This window comes from Orcinus orca, chromosome 1 (genome assembly GCF_937001465.1).
Source record: "Orcinus orca chromosome 1, mOrcOrc1.1, whole genome shotgun sequence".
Classification (NCBI taxonomy): Eukaryota; Metazoa; Chordata; class Mammalia; order Artiodactyla; family Delphinidae; genus Orcinus; species Orcinus orca.
Genome location: NC_064559.1, coordinates 156,840,543 through 156,857,007, shown reverse-complemented (window position 1 = coordinate 156,857,007; position 16,465 = coordinate 156,840,543). Strand labels below are relative to the sequence as shown.

General features: G+C 46.8%; 1 protein-coding gene and 1 pseudogene across 2 annotated transcripts in view; one reads left to right on the top strand and one right to left on the bottom strand.

Moving 5' to 3' along the window:
- LOC125961306 (eukaryotic translation initiation factor 4E type 2-like) overlaps window positions 1-13,443 on the bottom strand; it is a 118,992-nt pseudogene extending 105,549 nt beyond the window's left edge.
- Window positions 4,834-16,465, top strand: part of AK4 (adenylate kinase 4) — a 77,011-nt gene continuing 65,379 nt past the window's right edge. The window contains exons 1-2 of one of the 2 annotated variants that reach the window (XM_004281619.3): window positions 4,834-4,959; window positions 5,427-5,698. In XM_004281619.3, the coding sequence (XP_004281667.1) occupies window positions 5,554-5,698 (145 nt within the window). In that variant the 5' untranslated portion in view covers window positions 4,834-4,959; window positions 5,427-5,553. Of the gene's footprint in view, window positions 4,960-5,373; window positions 5,699-16,465 lie in introns of those variants that run through there. The other variant, XM_049698405.1, reaches the window with a different exon arrangement.

Below are 16,465 nucleotides of genomic sequence, written 5' to 3'. Positions count from 1 at the left end.
AGGAATGCAGGAACAGAGAAGAGGCAGTCAAAGGATAGTGCAGTGACAAAGCAGAGTTCCAGTTCCTCCTTAAGGGATATACATAATAATATATCTTTGACTTCTGCAGGAATTAAGACCCCCACCCAGGTGTAGGACAGGATGATGATGTTGATGTTGACTCTTCTTACTTCAGTCAACTAAGACTTGGACTCTCTGGACATTTGCCCCAATTTTATGCTGAATTCTACTTTACTTAAGACCCTTCTTGAATATGCATGTACCCTTAGCTTAAAACTTTCCCAGTTTGGCTGTTTGGGGAGACACTGCTCTGGGAAAGATCTCTGGTGTTCTTCTTACTTGCTGTAAGTAATAATAAATCCTTCCTTCTCCCAATCTTTGGCTTGGTTGTGTCTGTTGACTCGACACCCACCAAGAGGCAAACCCAGTTTTCGCGTAACAACTATGTTCAAGGAACCTACGGTCTATATTTATTTATTTATTTAACATCTTTATTGGAGTATAATTGCTTTACAATGGTGTGTTAGTTTCTGCTCTATAACAAAGTGAATCAGTTATACATATACATATGTTCCCATATCTCTTCCCTCTTGTGTCTCCCTCCCTCCCACCCTCCCTATCCCACCCCTCCAGGCGGTCACAAAGCACTGAGCTGATATCCCTGTGCCTATGGTCTATATTAAATACAACAGAAGTATGCCTGAAATGATGATAGAAAGACAGTGATGGAGAATGATAGTGTGAAGAATGGGGATGGGGTGGGGGTGTGAGGGTTAATGTTTGAAGTGAGAGCAGCATAATATCTGTGAACTATGGTTGAAGTGGTCACATCATTTAAAAAAATCCTGGTGAGGTTATATTAAATTACATTTCAAGGGTACACTTTGAAGTATGTGAAAGCATCCCTGATGAAGCAAGAGATAATTTGATGTGGAGCTAGAGCTGATTCTAGGTGGTACATGGATCTGGCTTTAGATAATAATAAACTAAATGTTAAGAAAGTATTTCCTTTCTAATCCTATTTTTAAAATATATTTTTAAATATTTATATATTTATTTGTCTGTGCCGGGTCTTAGTTGCAGCACGTGGCATCTTCATTGCCACGTGCGGGATCTTCAGTTGTGGCATGTGGGATATTGCAGCACGTGGGATCTAGTTCCCTGACCAGGGATCGAACCTGGGCCCCCTGCATTGGGAGCGTGGAGACTTAGCCACTGGACCACCAGGGAAGTCCCCCTTTCTATTTTGAGCTGTGTGTTTATAGACAAACAGAAAGTCTCATTTACATGCTGCATGTCTTTATTTTTGTTTTTTGTTTTGGCTAACACTTGGTAAACAACACACTTACTTTTTTTTTTTTAAACAAAGGTTAAGCTCAGAAACTCAAGAGGTAGATTTCATCTGGAATTTGGTAACTTTATTTTATTTTTCTTGCATTTATTTTAGTGTATCCTTTTATTTATGGTTAGTGAGTTATATACAGCTCCTTTTCCAAATAAATTATTTAAACAAATTGAGTCGATATAAAGAAACATGATAAGCAGATTAGAACCAAGGTGGCACAAGGTTATGGCAAAATTGTGAAAGTAGTATGGAAGTGACGGAAGTTTAGTAAATAAGAGCACTATGCCTGGAATGAGAAAATCTGGGTTTGAGTCCCTGCAATACCACCAACTAGCTCTGTGACCTTGGGAAGTTCATCTAATCTCTCAGAACCTTAGTATTCTCATCTGTAAAATAGGAAGAAGAATCTCTACATGAACTTCTTTGCAAGCTTGTGAGAATCTGATGAAGGAAGGTGTAAAGTGTGAACAAATGTTGACTTTATATTATGTGAAGCGGCAGAGAGGCAACATGGCTTGATGGTGAGTGTGTCAGGATGGGGAGGGAGATTTGCCAACATTTACAGAGTACTTACTATGGGCAAAATGCTGTAGATTTTTGAAAGTAGAAAAATGAATTCAATTTGGCCTTAGCCCTCAGAGTTTACTGTTTGTCTATGGACTAACACATAGATGTGTATTATTCTGTAGACTGTGATACATATTACAAATGGGTTTAAAACCCTAGGCAAAGGAAATAGGAAGAAGCTGATTACATGAGCGTTTGTGATAAGAATAGCTACCATTCTGGCCCTTCCAAGGGCTAGGGAGTCTGTTAGGTACTTTGTCATACTAGCTCATAACTCAGGAACTGAGATCAGAGAGGCTAAATAATTGTTCCATGGTTAATCATGGTGATGTTCATGAATAAATATTTATTATATGCCCAGTCCTGTGCTAAATTCTCTTATACATTACTTCATTTAAGCCTTATCACAAGCTTGTGAGATAAGTCCTATCTCCCTTTTACAGATAAGCAAACTAAGACTCACAGAGATCAAGAGGCTTGCAGTTAGTGAATGGTGCCGTTGCAGTTTAATCCTGGGGTGTCCTTTGATTGCAAAACCCATTTCTTCCAATTCTACGGCTTCCAATCAGTAGCTGAGTTGTGGGACTGAGGATGGCTGTGCACAAGGAAGGTCCATTCAGGGCTCTTGAAATGTTAGGTTCTAATCTCAGCTGGGCTTCTCTAAGTTTACTATGTCGCAACTCCTCTTTTGTTTCATAATATATGTTCCTAAACTCTTAAAGGACCAAGTCCTAGGACCATGTGAGTGGCTAATATGGCTGCATGACACCATAAGGTGATATTGGTGAAGATATTTCAAAACCAGGCAGAACTGGGTGAGAGGGCAAGGTAGGCTATCTACATCTAGTTTGCGGGGGCTAGAAGCTCTCTTTCCTGTGGGAACTTACAGAATCAATTCTTCGTAAATGCAAGGGGACCTTGTGCTAAATCCAATCTCCTCAATTTAGAAAGAGAAGTTAACGGCCAAAGGTTCCACAGCAGGCAGAGGAATGAGACCGCACAGCTCCCCTGTCTCAATGCTCATTTCCCGAGAGCAGTGGTTTTCAGTGTGCTTTCCAGATCAGCAGCCCTAGCACTACCTGGGAACTTGTTAGAAATGCCCACCTCAGAACCACAGAGTCAGAGATGGTGGAGGTGGAGCTCAGCACTCTGTTTTAACAAGGCTTCCGAGTCATTCTGATGCATGCTCAGGTTTGAGAATGACTGCAAAGTATCTGCTATATACTATACATCACATGGCAGGAAGAACAGTGGAGATTTGTCATCACGTCCAACCCCCCAGAAATTCTTCTCCCTCTTTGTTCCCAGGAGGACTGAAGGGGCTCAGTGTAACAACCCCCCGAGATCCACAGAACACTGAGATATTTTAGACAGGGGGATGAACCTATGGAACAAACACTGGCCTGGGGTTGGCAGCCTGGGTGTGCTCCCAGGTAGCCAGAGACAGGTGCTGTCTGGCCATCAGTGTGTGGAGGAGAAGGGCTGGGACCTGGGATACCATCAGGCTTCCCCACCCCCCGTCCAACACAGACAGAACAGCCAGGAGTCTAGAGAAGGCACTTCTCCACACTGTCCCTCCGAGTCTGTGAGCCACGAGTTGGGCACACTCAGAACCCTGCAGTGGATTTCCCAAAGGCGGGAGGCTGGAGGCCTGTGGAAGGAGGGCAGAGGACCAGAGCCGGTGGGATGCAAAGGTGTATGGAAGGCACCTGTGTGCCCCTGCTGACGATTTTTTGCTTTATGTTGAAGGGACGATAATATCTGAGGTGGGGAAATAATGGAAATTGATTTGCACTTTAGCAGTATCTCTGGCAGCTGCATTACGGATGGATTGGCGGAAGCCGGAGACTTGTGGGCAGGCGGTTAGCACGCTAAATCCGAGTGGGAAATGAAAGCTGTGTGTGGTGTGGGAACAGATTTCAGAGAATATGGGTTGGGATATTTGGTTATGCCTGGGAGGCGAGGGAGGAGATAGCACCCACCGGGACTTAGTGAGTTGTAAACGTAGTGCCAAAGTCCTGGCTGCTGAAGTCCTGGAACCAGTCGGCTACAAGATCCTGAGGGCTGGATGATCTCCCCCGTTCCCGCCCCACCTTTTCCTCCTAACCCAAGGAACCTGGGCTTTGGAGTCCGGCAGATGAGAGTTCAAAATTCCCGCTGGGGCTTCCCTGGTGGCGCAGTGGTTGAGTGTCCGCCTGCCGATGCAGGGGACACGGGTTCGTGCCCTGGTCCGGGAGGATCCCACATGCCGCAGAGCGTCTAGGCCCGTGAGCCATGGCCGCTGAGCCTGCGCGTCCGGAGCCTGTGCTCCGCAACGGGAGAGGCCGTAACAGTGAGAGGCCCGCGTACCGCAAAAAAAAAAAAAAAAAAAAAAAATTCCCGCTGGAATGTAACTTCCACCGGGGCAGGATTCTATCTCTGGTTCGCAGCTATATGCTGAGGGACTAAAACAGTGCCTGGCACATAGTAGGGGCTCAAAAAACATTTGCTGAATGAATGAATCAATGAATGAATAGCCATACTCCAAGCCTACTCTCCTCCCTTGTGCATACCCTACTTGGAACGGTTGTTGCTGAAGGAAATCAACTAGCCTCGAACTTGACGCATAGTAGGCGCTCAACATGTTGTGTTTTTCCTTCCTTTCCACAGGAGACCGGGTCCCCAGGCGACCGCAAAAGGGGGTTTTTGTTCCTTGCCTCTTCTCCACCTCCCTTCGCCCCCGCGGGCCCCACGGGGTCTTGGGGAGCAAGTGGGCCGGGGAGGCGGGTGGGAGCGGAGCTACGAGGCGGGGAGAGGCGCGGGCGGACTGACAGGCGGCTAGCGCGGAGCCGTTCTCCCCGCTTACGTAAGGCGCGAGTCCCGCGCGGCCGGCCGGGGCTCCGAATGGGGGCGGGCGGAGGCGGCACCGCCCAGCGGGATCCGGGCTGGAAGCCTTGCGGAGCGCCGCGTCCCGGCGGAGGTGTGTGTTTATTTGACTGCTCCGGGTGGAGAGGCGCCGAACTCCGGCTCCTTACAGCGGAGAGCGCATCCGTCAGCCCTCGGCGGAGGTGGGCGCTGGGCCGTCCGCGCGGGCGGCAGCCGCTGCGACTCCCCGGGAGGTGACAGCCGCCGGGAGGGGCCGAGGCGCGGACCAAACGCTGCCCACGTGCGGGGACCCGGGTTGCGGCTCAGCCCCCAGTTCTGCCGGGGCGTGGGCGACTGGAGGCGCGCCTGGAGTCACCGCCTAGCCCGGCCCCCCCACTCGGGGGAGGCTGGCGTGGGGATGCCCTACTCCCTCCTCGGACGGGGCGTGGGGCGCGAGGTTTAGGAAGGGATCGAGGCGGGGCGGTCCGGGTGGACCTCCGAGCCCCCGACGGCTGCCCCCGCCAGGGGCGGGCGCTCGGGCGTTCGCTAGAATCGCAGCGTGGGGCGAGGAGGGCGGGGAGGTGTAGCGTGGCGCTTACTCCGCCTTCTAGCCGCCCCGGCGCGGGGCGGAGGCGAGGGGTTGTCTCAAAAGTCTCTCCTTCCCCTGCAGGGGCGGCGGCAAGTCCCCGCGCGAGCTCAGGGTGTCAGAGGCTGAGGCAGAAGAAGCAAAGTTCCCAGGGCTTCTTCGAGGCCGCTGTCCGGGTTGCCAGTTCGGCTTCCCCCTCCTCGCCAAGGCAATGGCTTCCAAACTCCTGCGCGCGGTCATCCTTGGGCCGCCCGGCTCGGGCAAGGGCACCGTGTGTCAGAGGATCGCCGAGAACTTTGGCCTCCAGCATCTCTCCAGCGGCCACTTCTTGCGGGAGAACATCAAGGCCAACACGGGTGAGGACGTGCGGAGGCGAGGGGCGGGGTGAGCCGACGCGGGATCGGGTGAGGCTGGGAGGCAAAGGCAAAGGGCCGGGGAGGGGCCGGGTCTCTTCGGTCCCCGGGCGCCCTTCCCCCGCCCGCGTGTGGTACTGCAGGCTCCTACGTGCCGGGGCGCATGCAGCCGGTGGCCCGCTGCCGTGCGGCTTAACCGCGCCAGGGAGGAGGCCGAGGCTAGTTGGGAGGAGGGTGGGAGGTGCACGCGGCCCCTCTCTCCGCGCGGGCTGCTTTTGCCGTGGCGAGAAGCCGGTTACCACCCAGCTGAGGAGCGAGATCCAGGCATCTGAAAGCCCCGAGCTTCCCTCTCGCCCAGCTTCCTTAAGGCCAAGCCATCCCCGTCCCTCGGCCGCCTCCTACCCCGTCTACTGCGTCCCTGGTGACCCGAAGCGTCCCCTCCTCTCGCCCGAGCCCCCCGGGCCGAGCGCCGCGCACCTGTGGGAGTCGGGCGGGGCCGTGCGCTGGGGAACCTGTGGCGCCGCGGGGCTCGCAGCCGCGCGCTGCTCCAGACCCTCCGCTCCGCCTGGGACCTCTGGGCAGAGCCCTGGGTGGCTTTGAAAGGCCTGTCTGTTCCCTGCCGCCTTCTAAGGTAAACTCTCACCACTCACTCCCCCCTCCTCTTCAAGCCGGGGCCTGGCCGTTAGGAGACAAGGAGACTCGTTCTGATAAATTACATTTTGAATCCAGCTTCCCTGGAAATGGCTTCTTGAGAATGCCTCCTTTGGCTTGCGTGGTGAATTGGGGGCTATAGATCTCCTGCTCGCTTAGCCTTTCAGTACGGCCCTTCTCCCCTCTCCTCCCACCCCACGTTCACACCAGTTCATAATGAATTGGCGTTCAAAGGCGAGAGGGAGCTGTGGTGCTCCTGCGAGGTATATATACATGGCCCTTCTGGGATGCAGATGCTCACGATTAGCAACTCCTTTATGAAAACTTGTTATTGCAGACGGGGTGCTTCACTGTGGCTTCTGTTCTCATCAGTGTCCTAGGTGGTTATGGCCTATTATGGGCTAATTATCCAGGGATCTTCATTACAGAAGCACAGATTAGTTTGGTGAGGTAGGTGGAGGACGGTGCTGGAAAACAGAAAGCCTGAAAGCGGGGAATTAAGATGTATCTCAAAGGCGGAGTTTTATTCATTATCTCTTAAGCAGGTTGTAAAAAAGCAAGCTTTTATTTTGATCTTCAAGAATCCTGTCACCCACCCTCAACATACACAAGTCCGAGTTCTGTGTACCAGATTGCACCTGGAATTTTCTCTTGTGGGTATTGTTACCACGATTGGGTCTATTTTAATTTTAATACCACATTCAAATGCATTTTATTCCTTCCGTGTTTGGAATGCAGTTTGGGCAGGGGTGAGAACTCTGTGAGAGGGAAGGCTGGCTCTCTACCCAAGGGTTTTGTGGTCAGGTGGGGCTTCTCGTGGTAGGCATAATGAGGGGAGGAAACTGCTGGGTGGGAGCCCATTTTTCTGCATTCTCTATAGCAACTGACTTGGTAACTTGTTTCTTCTGGCATGAAGGGCTTCACACCATCCATCCTGGTTCTGGATTAGTGGCTCTTTCCATTTTTAAAGAGAATATGATGGGAAGTAGTTGATTTCTGCACCTTTTTAGGGGTTTTGAAAACTTTCCACTTGCTGTTTTCCTTTATTTTGTTCATTTTAACTTTCCTTTGTTCTGAATTTTAGTTTCCATTCTCTTTCAAATGCTTTCACTTCCCTCCCAGTGTTTCTCCCTGGAGTAAGAAGTGACTCTGCAATGTTTAAATTATCTTTTTCTGTTGGGAATCAAGTAGTTTATGCATGAACAATTAAAAAGCTTTATCAGGGAAAGAAGAAGAAGAGGAGGAATAAAGGACAGTGATACGTTTTGAAAGTGGCCTGTTTCTAGTGGACTTGGAGGGTGTTCTCAGATTATTTTTTCTCTCTCAGAAGGTCTAAGAGTCTTACCGGCTCATTGCCTGGTAAATAAGAAAACATTCCACAGCATTTATTTTTTCTGTTAGCTGCTGTTTGCTTTTCCCTAATTTCCTGGTAGAGAAGCACAAGGATCCCTCTGTAGGTACCCCTTTATAGCTGAAGGTTTGAAGGAGATGATGAAGCACAGCAAAACCCCAGGAAATAAAACCTTGGTAGGAATTTAAGTTGGAAAGTAGCTCAGGCCATCTGCTGCAGCCTGGATTGGGGCATACTCCTGTCCACGAGGTTTTCCTGCAGCCACTCCCTGGTGGCTTCTCCAGGGAAGGGCTGGCTACTCTTTGCTTTTGGGCAGTCTTCCCTCACCTGCCCTGGCAGAATTCGTCTCTTTCCTCTGCACCTAGCCTGTGGATTCTGTTGCTGCAGTCACACACAGTTATGATGCAGTGCAGCAAATGCCTTCTGATTTATCCAGTAGAGACTTACTGAGTACCTGCTATATATATCAGTGTTCTAGGGGCTGGGGACTAGAGTGATATTTTTTCTACCTTTACCATGTTCCAGTTTCCACTGAGAGACTTAAAGGACAGGGATCTGACAAATTGCCTAATGCATAAAAGGAGTTCAACAAGTCTGATGAAGGCATGGGTCACGGATTCTATCTACATTTTTCCCAGAAAGAATCAAACAGCCTCTAGCGATCAAGTCCATTTTGCTTAATTAGCTCTATGATTTATGGTAAAAGTTTGTATTTACTGTGGATCTGAGATTAGCCTCATGATAGATGTCACCCGTTGGCTTTGCCTAGTCTGCCTGGAGTAGTGCAGGCTGAGACTTATCAAATACCTTATTTGAAGACCCACCCCCAAGTCTTTGGCTTACATTTTCTTTAGCAAGTGAGTGAGTAAATAGATGGGAGAGTTCTCTTAGGCTGCCAGAAGCAGGGTCCTACAGTCTGTCATAAAGAATATTAGCTTTCCTTGGGGCTTCCCTGGTGGCGCAGTGGTTAAGAATCCGCCTGCCAATGCAGGGGACATGGGTTTGAGCCCTGGTCCAGGAAGATCCCTCATGCCGCGGAGCAGCTAAACCCGTGCATCACAACTACTGAGCGCGCCTGCCACAGCTACTGAAGCCTGTGTGCCTAGAGCTGGTGCTCCTCAACAAGAGAAGGCACTGCAGTGAGAAGCCCGCGCACCGCAACGAAGAGTAGCCCCCGCTCACTGCAACTAGAGCAACTAGAGAAGGCCCGCACAGCAACGAAGACCCAAAGCAGCCAAAAATAAATACATTTATTAAAAAAAAAAGAATATTAGCTTTTCTCTATGTGTGTGTGCGTGTGTTGTTTGCAAGCATATGCATGAGCCTGTGTGTGCGCGCGAGTGCATGCGCACACACAGGAACACACTGAGCTGGCACTCAGTAGTGAGTTCCATTAAAATTTATATTTAGTGGTACCTTCTTTTGTTGAGTGATGGGTGACTGAAACTTCCTTCTGAAGGGTGTGAGAATCCTGTTTTAAGGATTATACTGGATCTACTATCTCAAGTGCAGGAAAATTGGAAAGTTTCCATTTGGAAGCATCCTGGACTTGAGAAAAGATGTTCAAGAACAAACCTGTTTCTGCTCTTAATATTAACTGCAGCTCTTGCTGAGGTTTGCAGATGGGACTGGCATTTCAAATTAGTCAATGGGCTGAGCCTCTCCTCTGAAAAGATGACCTAGTTCAGAGGGCTTAGGGGTTTTTTGTTTTTTGTTTTTTTATACTCATTAAGTATAAATGTGTGTCTTTTCTTATGTAAGAATGAAAACTTCTGAGAATTGGAGAAGTATTAAAGAGACTGATGTTCAACAATGTATCTAAAACAACTTTAAATAGTTCATCTTTTTGTAGATCATACAAAGTCTTGGCTTATTCTGCAATATCTGGAGTATGGTATATTCCTTTTTTTTTCTCCCCTAGCTTGGTGAGACTCGGAATGTAGCCCAGGTCAAGGGTCTGACCAGCTTGGAGGCCTCTGTCCAGTCTACAGGTCCACTTCTACATCCCCCTACTTTTTCTGGTTTCTTTGTCTGAGGGTTTTCACGTATACTTCGGGAGAACTATTTGACTTGAATAAGGTGGCCCATGACAGTAAGACTGACTTTGTCACATTCACAGCTGAATCTGAGCATCCTTCCGGTGTGGTCATTTTTTAAAGTAGCTTTTTCTGATCAAAGTCACGCCTTGTAGAAAATTTGGAAAATGTGAAGCTGTGGAAGAAACTGAAAAGGCAAGTGAAAATTACCCACAATTCCACCCCAACACTTGGAAATTCCACAGAAGTTATTTTACTTTTTTTCTTTTCTGTGTATTTGCCCCACTACCCCCAACAAACTTGGTGTCCTATTAGTTGATAACCGTTCCCCCTCCCACTTAGATATGTATTGTAAGCATTTTCCTGTGTTCTTAACGCTTCTTCAAAAACATTTAAAATTTCTGTATTATAGTCCGTTCAGCAGATATTTTTTTGAGTATCTTTTGAGTACTCAGATATCCCTTTGTTCTTTTTTTTCTTCTTTTTTTGTCTGTGTCGGGTCTTCGTTGCTGCATGCAGGCTTTCTTCTAGTTGCAGCGAGCAGGGGCTACTCTTCATTGCAGTGTGCGGGCTTCTCATTGTCGTGGCTTCTCTTATTGCAGATCACGGGCTCTAGGCATGCGGGCTTCAGTAGTTGTGGCTCGTAGGCTCAGAAGTTGTGGCTCATGGGCTCTAGAGCACAGGCTCAGAAGTTGTGGCTCACGGGCTTAGTTGCTCTGTGACATGTGGGATCTTCCCAGACCAGGGCTCGAACCTGTGTCCCCTGCATCGGCAGGTGGATTCTTAACCCCTGCGCCACCAGGGAAGTCCCTCCCTTTGTTCTTAGAGGTGAGAGTCCACAGCAAGGTGAGGGGATGTGGACATTGAGGAGACAGGAGATAGCACATATGGAATAAGCAGCATAGTATTTGATAAAGGTGCCTGTTATGAAGGAAATGAAAGGGTGATGAGTTAGTGATGAGGCTAAGGTGATTATCCTAAGTTGTGTGATTAGGGAGTGCCTCTCTGGGAGGTGAGTAACCGCAGGGATGAACATATAATGATCCAGGAATGGAGTGTTCCAGGGAGAAGGGACAGCAAGTTTGAAGGCCCTAAGGTGAGACTAGCACAGCTTGTTTGAGGAACAGAAAGACAGGGAATATGATTGGTGCCTGGTGAGCAAGGGGGGTGTGGAAGGAAGTCATGTGGAGCCTTGAGGGTCCTGGGAAAGATTGGACTTTAAAGGCACTGGAAAGCTATTGAAGGGTTTTATAGGACAGCAGCACGAGTGGATTGACCTTCTAAAAGTTGACTTGGGGTTCTGTGTGAGGTGACAAGGGTGGTACCAGGTGGATGAAGAGAGTGGACCGTGGCTTGGACTGGGCGGTGGCAGTGAGAAATGAAGGGCTTTAGGGTGTGTATGAAGGCAGGGCTGACTGGAAGGCATGAGTTGGCTCTGAGGGGTGATGGAGGCAAAACAGTGCACAGTGAGTCCTAGGATTTTGGCCTGAGCCTCTGTGTCAGATGTACCTTAGGGTTGAACTAGAGTCTGCCTAACCAGTGTGGTATGGAACACTTGGGTTATTTGCTGTTTAGTAATGCTCTTATGAACATCATTGTATGTAAACCATTGAGCAGATATCCTCTCCTTGGGATAGGTTACTGGGAATAAAATGACTGGATCAGAATAGTTTTTTAAAAAATATATTTTATTTGTTTAGTTTCACTGGGTCCTAGGTGTGGCAATTGCGGCTCGCAGGCTCCTTAGTTGCAGCTCGCCAGCCCCTTCTTTGTAGCTCGCCAGCCCCTTAGTTGTGGCATGCAAATTTTTAGTTGTGGCATGCATGTGGGATCTAGTTCCCTGACCAGGGATTGAACCCAGGCTCCTGCATTGGGAGTGCAGAGTCTTAACCACTGTGCCACCAGGGAAGTCCCCAGAATCGTTTTTAAACCATAGGGTAATGAGAGGTTTGGTACAATATTGCTTCTGTTTTATGTTTTGGTTTTTTGGCCCCAGGCATGTGGGAACTTAGCTCCCTGACCAGGGATCAAACCTGCACCCCCTGCATTGGAAGGTGAAATCTTAACCACTGGACTGCCAGGGAAGTCCCACAAGAGTTTTAAACTTAGCTTACAAACATCCAGACAAGGTTTTGGTGTAAAGGTATCTAATAGGTGCTACTACTATATTCATGTAATTTTTGGCTTACTAAATATTTTATTTAAGTACAGACATAGATACACATACATTTGTACCTATGGTTTTTTTTTTTTTTTTCCCAGCCATGCCGCATGGCTTGTGGCATCTTAGTTCCCCAACCAGGGATTGAACCCCGGGCTCTCAGCAGTGAAAGCGTGGAGCCCTAACCACCGTACCACTGGGGAATTCTCGGTACCTATGTATTTAAACTCTTTCCTTGTTTTTCTGATTATAGAAATAGTTTGTATTAAGTTATCAAAGGTTTAGAAATCCAAGAAAGATAAGGAAGCAATAAACTTGTAATCACACTAACTGGGAGGAAAAAATACTGTTAATACTTTTTATATGCAGTATATCGTCCAGACTGTTTTTCAAGAATATATTATGTATTACTATTTTAAAAACTGCTTGTTTATTTCACAATGTATCATTTAATATTTTACAATGTCATTGAAGTCTGTTCTTTAATGTGAGTTTAATGCTTTGTACTATTTCAATATAATTTTTATTCCACTCTTGATTTTTTGAAAAGGTAATACACGCAGATGGTAAAATTTTCAAATACACTAGGAGTGGAGTGGAAGATCTCTCTCCCATCCTGCCCTCTGGTTCCCCAGTTACTGTCCTCAGGGATACCTACATTTTTACTTTTCTTGGATGTTCATCCAAAGAATTTGTGTATACATATATCTCATGTATGTATAGTGGTGCCTCTTTTAAAAAAAATGTACACATATATACTTTGTTTTGCCTTCTTTTTTTTAAAACTTTGAAGTATAGCTTCGACATTGGTTTCTACTAGCACTTATCAACCTACCACATTCTTTAAAAAAAAAGGCTGGATGCATACTCTTATTGTACAACTGTACCATTGTTTCTTTAACCAACCATTCTCAGGTGTTTTGGTCTCCGGACCTTTTAACATATAAAAATCACTGAGAACCCCAAAGAGCCATTTTTTGTTGTTGTTGGGGGTAGGAGTTTATTAATTAATTTATTTTTGCTGTGTTGGGTCTTCGTTTCTGTCCGAGGACTTTCTCCAGTTGTGGCAAGCGGGGGCCACTCGTTATCACGGTGCGCGGGCCTCTCACTGTCGTGGCCTCTCTTGTTGTGGAGCACAGGCTCCAGACGCGCAGGCTCAGTAGTTGTGGCTCACGGGCCTAGTTGCTCCGCGGCGTGTGGGATCCTCCCAGACCAGGGCTCGAACCCGTGTCCCCTGCATTAGCAGGCAGATTCTCAACCACTGCGCCACCAGGGAAGTCCCTAAAGAGCCTTTTTTTATACAGGTTCTCCCCGTAGATACTAACTGTATTAGAAATTAAAACTGAGAAAATTTAAAAATATTTACTAATTCATTAAAGCTAACAATAATAAACCCATTACATGTTAACATATGTCTATAAAAACATAACTATTTTCCAGAACATACGCAATGAGAAAGAGTAGTTTTGTTATGAGTATTTGCAAATCTCTTAAGTTTGGCTTAATAGAAGAATGCTGGATTCTCACATCTGGTTCTTCACTCAGGCGGTGTGCTATTTTGTTTTGGTTAAAGTATTGGAAGACTATGTGTCTTCACCCAGATATGTCGTAAAAGGGGGAACTCACAGACTCCTGGAAGGGTCTCATGGACCCTCAGGGATCCTTGGACCATACTTTGAGAATGGCTGGTTTAACCAGTCCCCTGTGGATGGGAGGGTAGGTTATTTATAGTCTTTCAGTATACAAAGCATGCTGGGCTGAATGTCCTCTAAATATGTCTTCCAACAAATGTGTGAGTGCCAAGCAGTGTTGGCTTATGGGACAGAAAGAGGTGAGACAAGGTCTGTTCCCTGAAGGAGCTGCTAAGTTTATTGGGAGAGGCAGTCAGGCAAACAAGTATGAAGTCGTGAAAGGGAGCAAGATGAGCGTTTGTAGGTCCTGGGGACATAGGGAAGAGGCAGCCTACCTGGCATTTAGGAGGGGGTAGGGTTTGGGAAGGCTTTTTAGAGCTGGAGGAGACTCCTGAGCTGAGTTTTGACACATGAGCCCATCTGCAAGGTGAGGAAAGGTGGTTGTTGCCACACAGAATCGGAACTCCCCCTCTAGAGCTTGTTTGTGGTTCACAGGGATCTTTTGTGTGCTTTTGTGGCTTGATCACACCTTGTATAATATCGTTTCAGACCTCATTCATCTCTTAGCTGTACGTACCATCAAAGGAAAGGGTTATTATTATACCTGCTCCAGATCACCTTTTCCAGTTTCCATTACTTGTGCTTACCTTTAAGATACATACACAGAGCTTCCCTGGTGGCGCAGTGGTTGAGAGTCCGCCTGCCGATGCAGGGCACACGGGTTCGTGCCCCGGTCCGGGAAGAGCCCACATGCCGCGGAGCGGCTGCCCCTGTGAGCCATGGCCGCTGAGCCTGCGCGTCCGGAGCCTGTGCTCCGCAATGGGAAAGGCCACAACGGTGAGAGGCCCGCGTACCGCAAAAAAAAAAAAAAAAAAGATACATACACATATGGTACCAGGAAACCTTTAATCTTCTGCCTCAGGCTTCCTGGAACTCACGTGATGGCAACTGATCATGAAACTAGTAAACTGGGTACTAGACTATTAGCTATAAATCCACCCATTGGGAAGGGCATATAGAGTTGCCTCTTAAATTGTTGAATGGTATGTAACAAGTAAATTGCCAAGTAAATTGTTACATGGTATTATGCTAGTCTGCTCAGTAGCACTCTGTGTGGTCCATGTTGTGAGAAGATTTAAGACTCAGAAATTGTTTTTCTTGTAAAGTTTTAGACAGTATGCTTTCACAATGGATCAGATAATATCAACTACATATTGTCTTTTATCAAACTAGATAGATACACATTTTTATTCATATATTTTTAAAGCAGGTAGTAGAGGCTTTGGATTACTCTGCCTTTTTCCCTCCACCACTTGGTATTTAGTTCAGGTTGGCCTTTAAGACATAGTACAAAAGGTCTCATTTGTAGAGCTTCCTGCAGTCCAGTTAGATGGCTGATGTTATATTTTAACAGTCTCACTCCAAGTTCCAAGAGTTCTTGTACTGGTTAAACGACAGGTCCAGCAGCAAGCATCACTTCCTTAGCCAGAAAGACTGATGGTATTGAAATAATGCAAAGTCAGTCCTGCTCATCAAATTCCCAAGAAGCTAGAAATCAACTATTTTCTGTACTAAAGCACTTTTTTGTATCACAGCAACCTGTGACCCTGGCACTTTGTAATTCTTGTGACTGTAATTCTTGTGACTTGATCGTTGTAACTAACGTTTGCAGTGGGTCAAGCATGCGCTAGGCCCTGCAGGGGCTAATGTACGCACATTCTCTAGTTTACACACACATCTACAGGGCAGTTGGAATACATCATTTTACAAATAAAGAAATGACCTCAGAGAGGTTGAGTTACTTACCTTAGGTTAAACAGTTAGTTAAATAGAGAAGCTAGCATTCAAACTTGGGACCACATGGCTGGGATTAAACTTCCCATTATGTCGTGCTGCTATGCAGGTACTCCAGTAACTACTGAAACTCCACTTCATGTCTTAGAAATGCCACACTGGGACAGGAATGGCAGGGAACCTTTGCAGCTTAGTTCTCCACAAGTCCACTGAGATTCGGCTTTAAGGGTGACCTAGAGATATGTGGTTTGTTCTTATCATTCTGTCCTTAAAACATTAAAAAAAAAAAACTAAAAAAGGACCCACTTCCTCCTTTCTCCTAAATAAAGGGTCAGAAAAGGTCTGAAATAGAAACCATGTGTAATTGTGAGGAGGCAGAAATTGCTTCTCATCAAAATGGTAAGATTTCTGGAATAGTACCTGCACTTGTTTTTTTATTAGTTGTTTGACAGATGTTTCTATGCCTGCGTTAGGTGGGGGGAGGCATGCACAAGTGCCCTTGAAGCATTTATGGTTTAAGATTCAAGTTCTCGGTTCCACGTTATAGTCCTATGAGTCACGGTGGGGTGTATGTGGGTGAAGTGTTGGTCACGGACACGGTCGGGGAGGGTGTTATGCAGAGGTACCTTTCTCCCATAATGCCTTTCACACTTCCATTAATTTCTCAGTCTGTTTTCAGTCCCATCACTTCCATGAAGCTTTTCCACAGCTGTTGCAGCTACATGTCAGTTTCTAATCTGGAATTTCTCTCATCCCCATCTGTACCTCTAACATGGCATTTATTAATACCTCCCTGTGAGATGATCTATTTCATAACTTCAGTTACAATCTTTCACCATCTGAATAGTACGTTCATTAGCGTCAGTGCAGCTCAACAGATGTTTTGATAGCCTATTAGGGCAGGAGGGACAAACAAAGGAAAAATAATCAAGATAAATTGTACACCTTATGCCTTATAAGTACTATGAAGAAAATGTAATAGTACAGTGACAGTGACTGGGAAGACCACTTGGGAGTGTGAAGTTGGAGGAGGGCTGTCTGAGGAGATGATGTATAAGCTGAGCTCTGAACATGCGTGTGGAAGCCAGGTATATGTAGACTTGGGCAGAGGGAAGACCATGTGACAAGACTGTAATATAGGAGTGA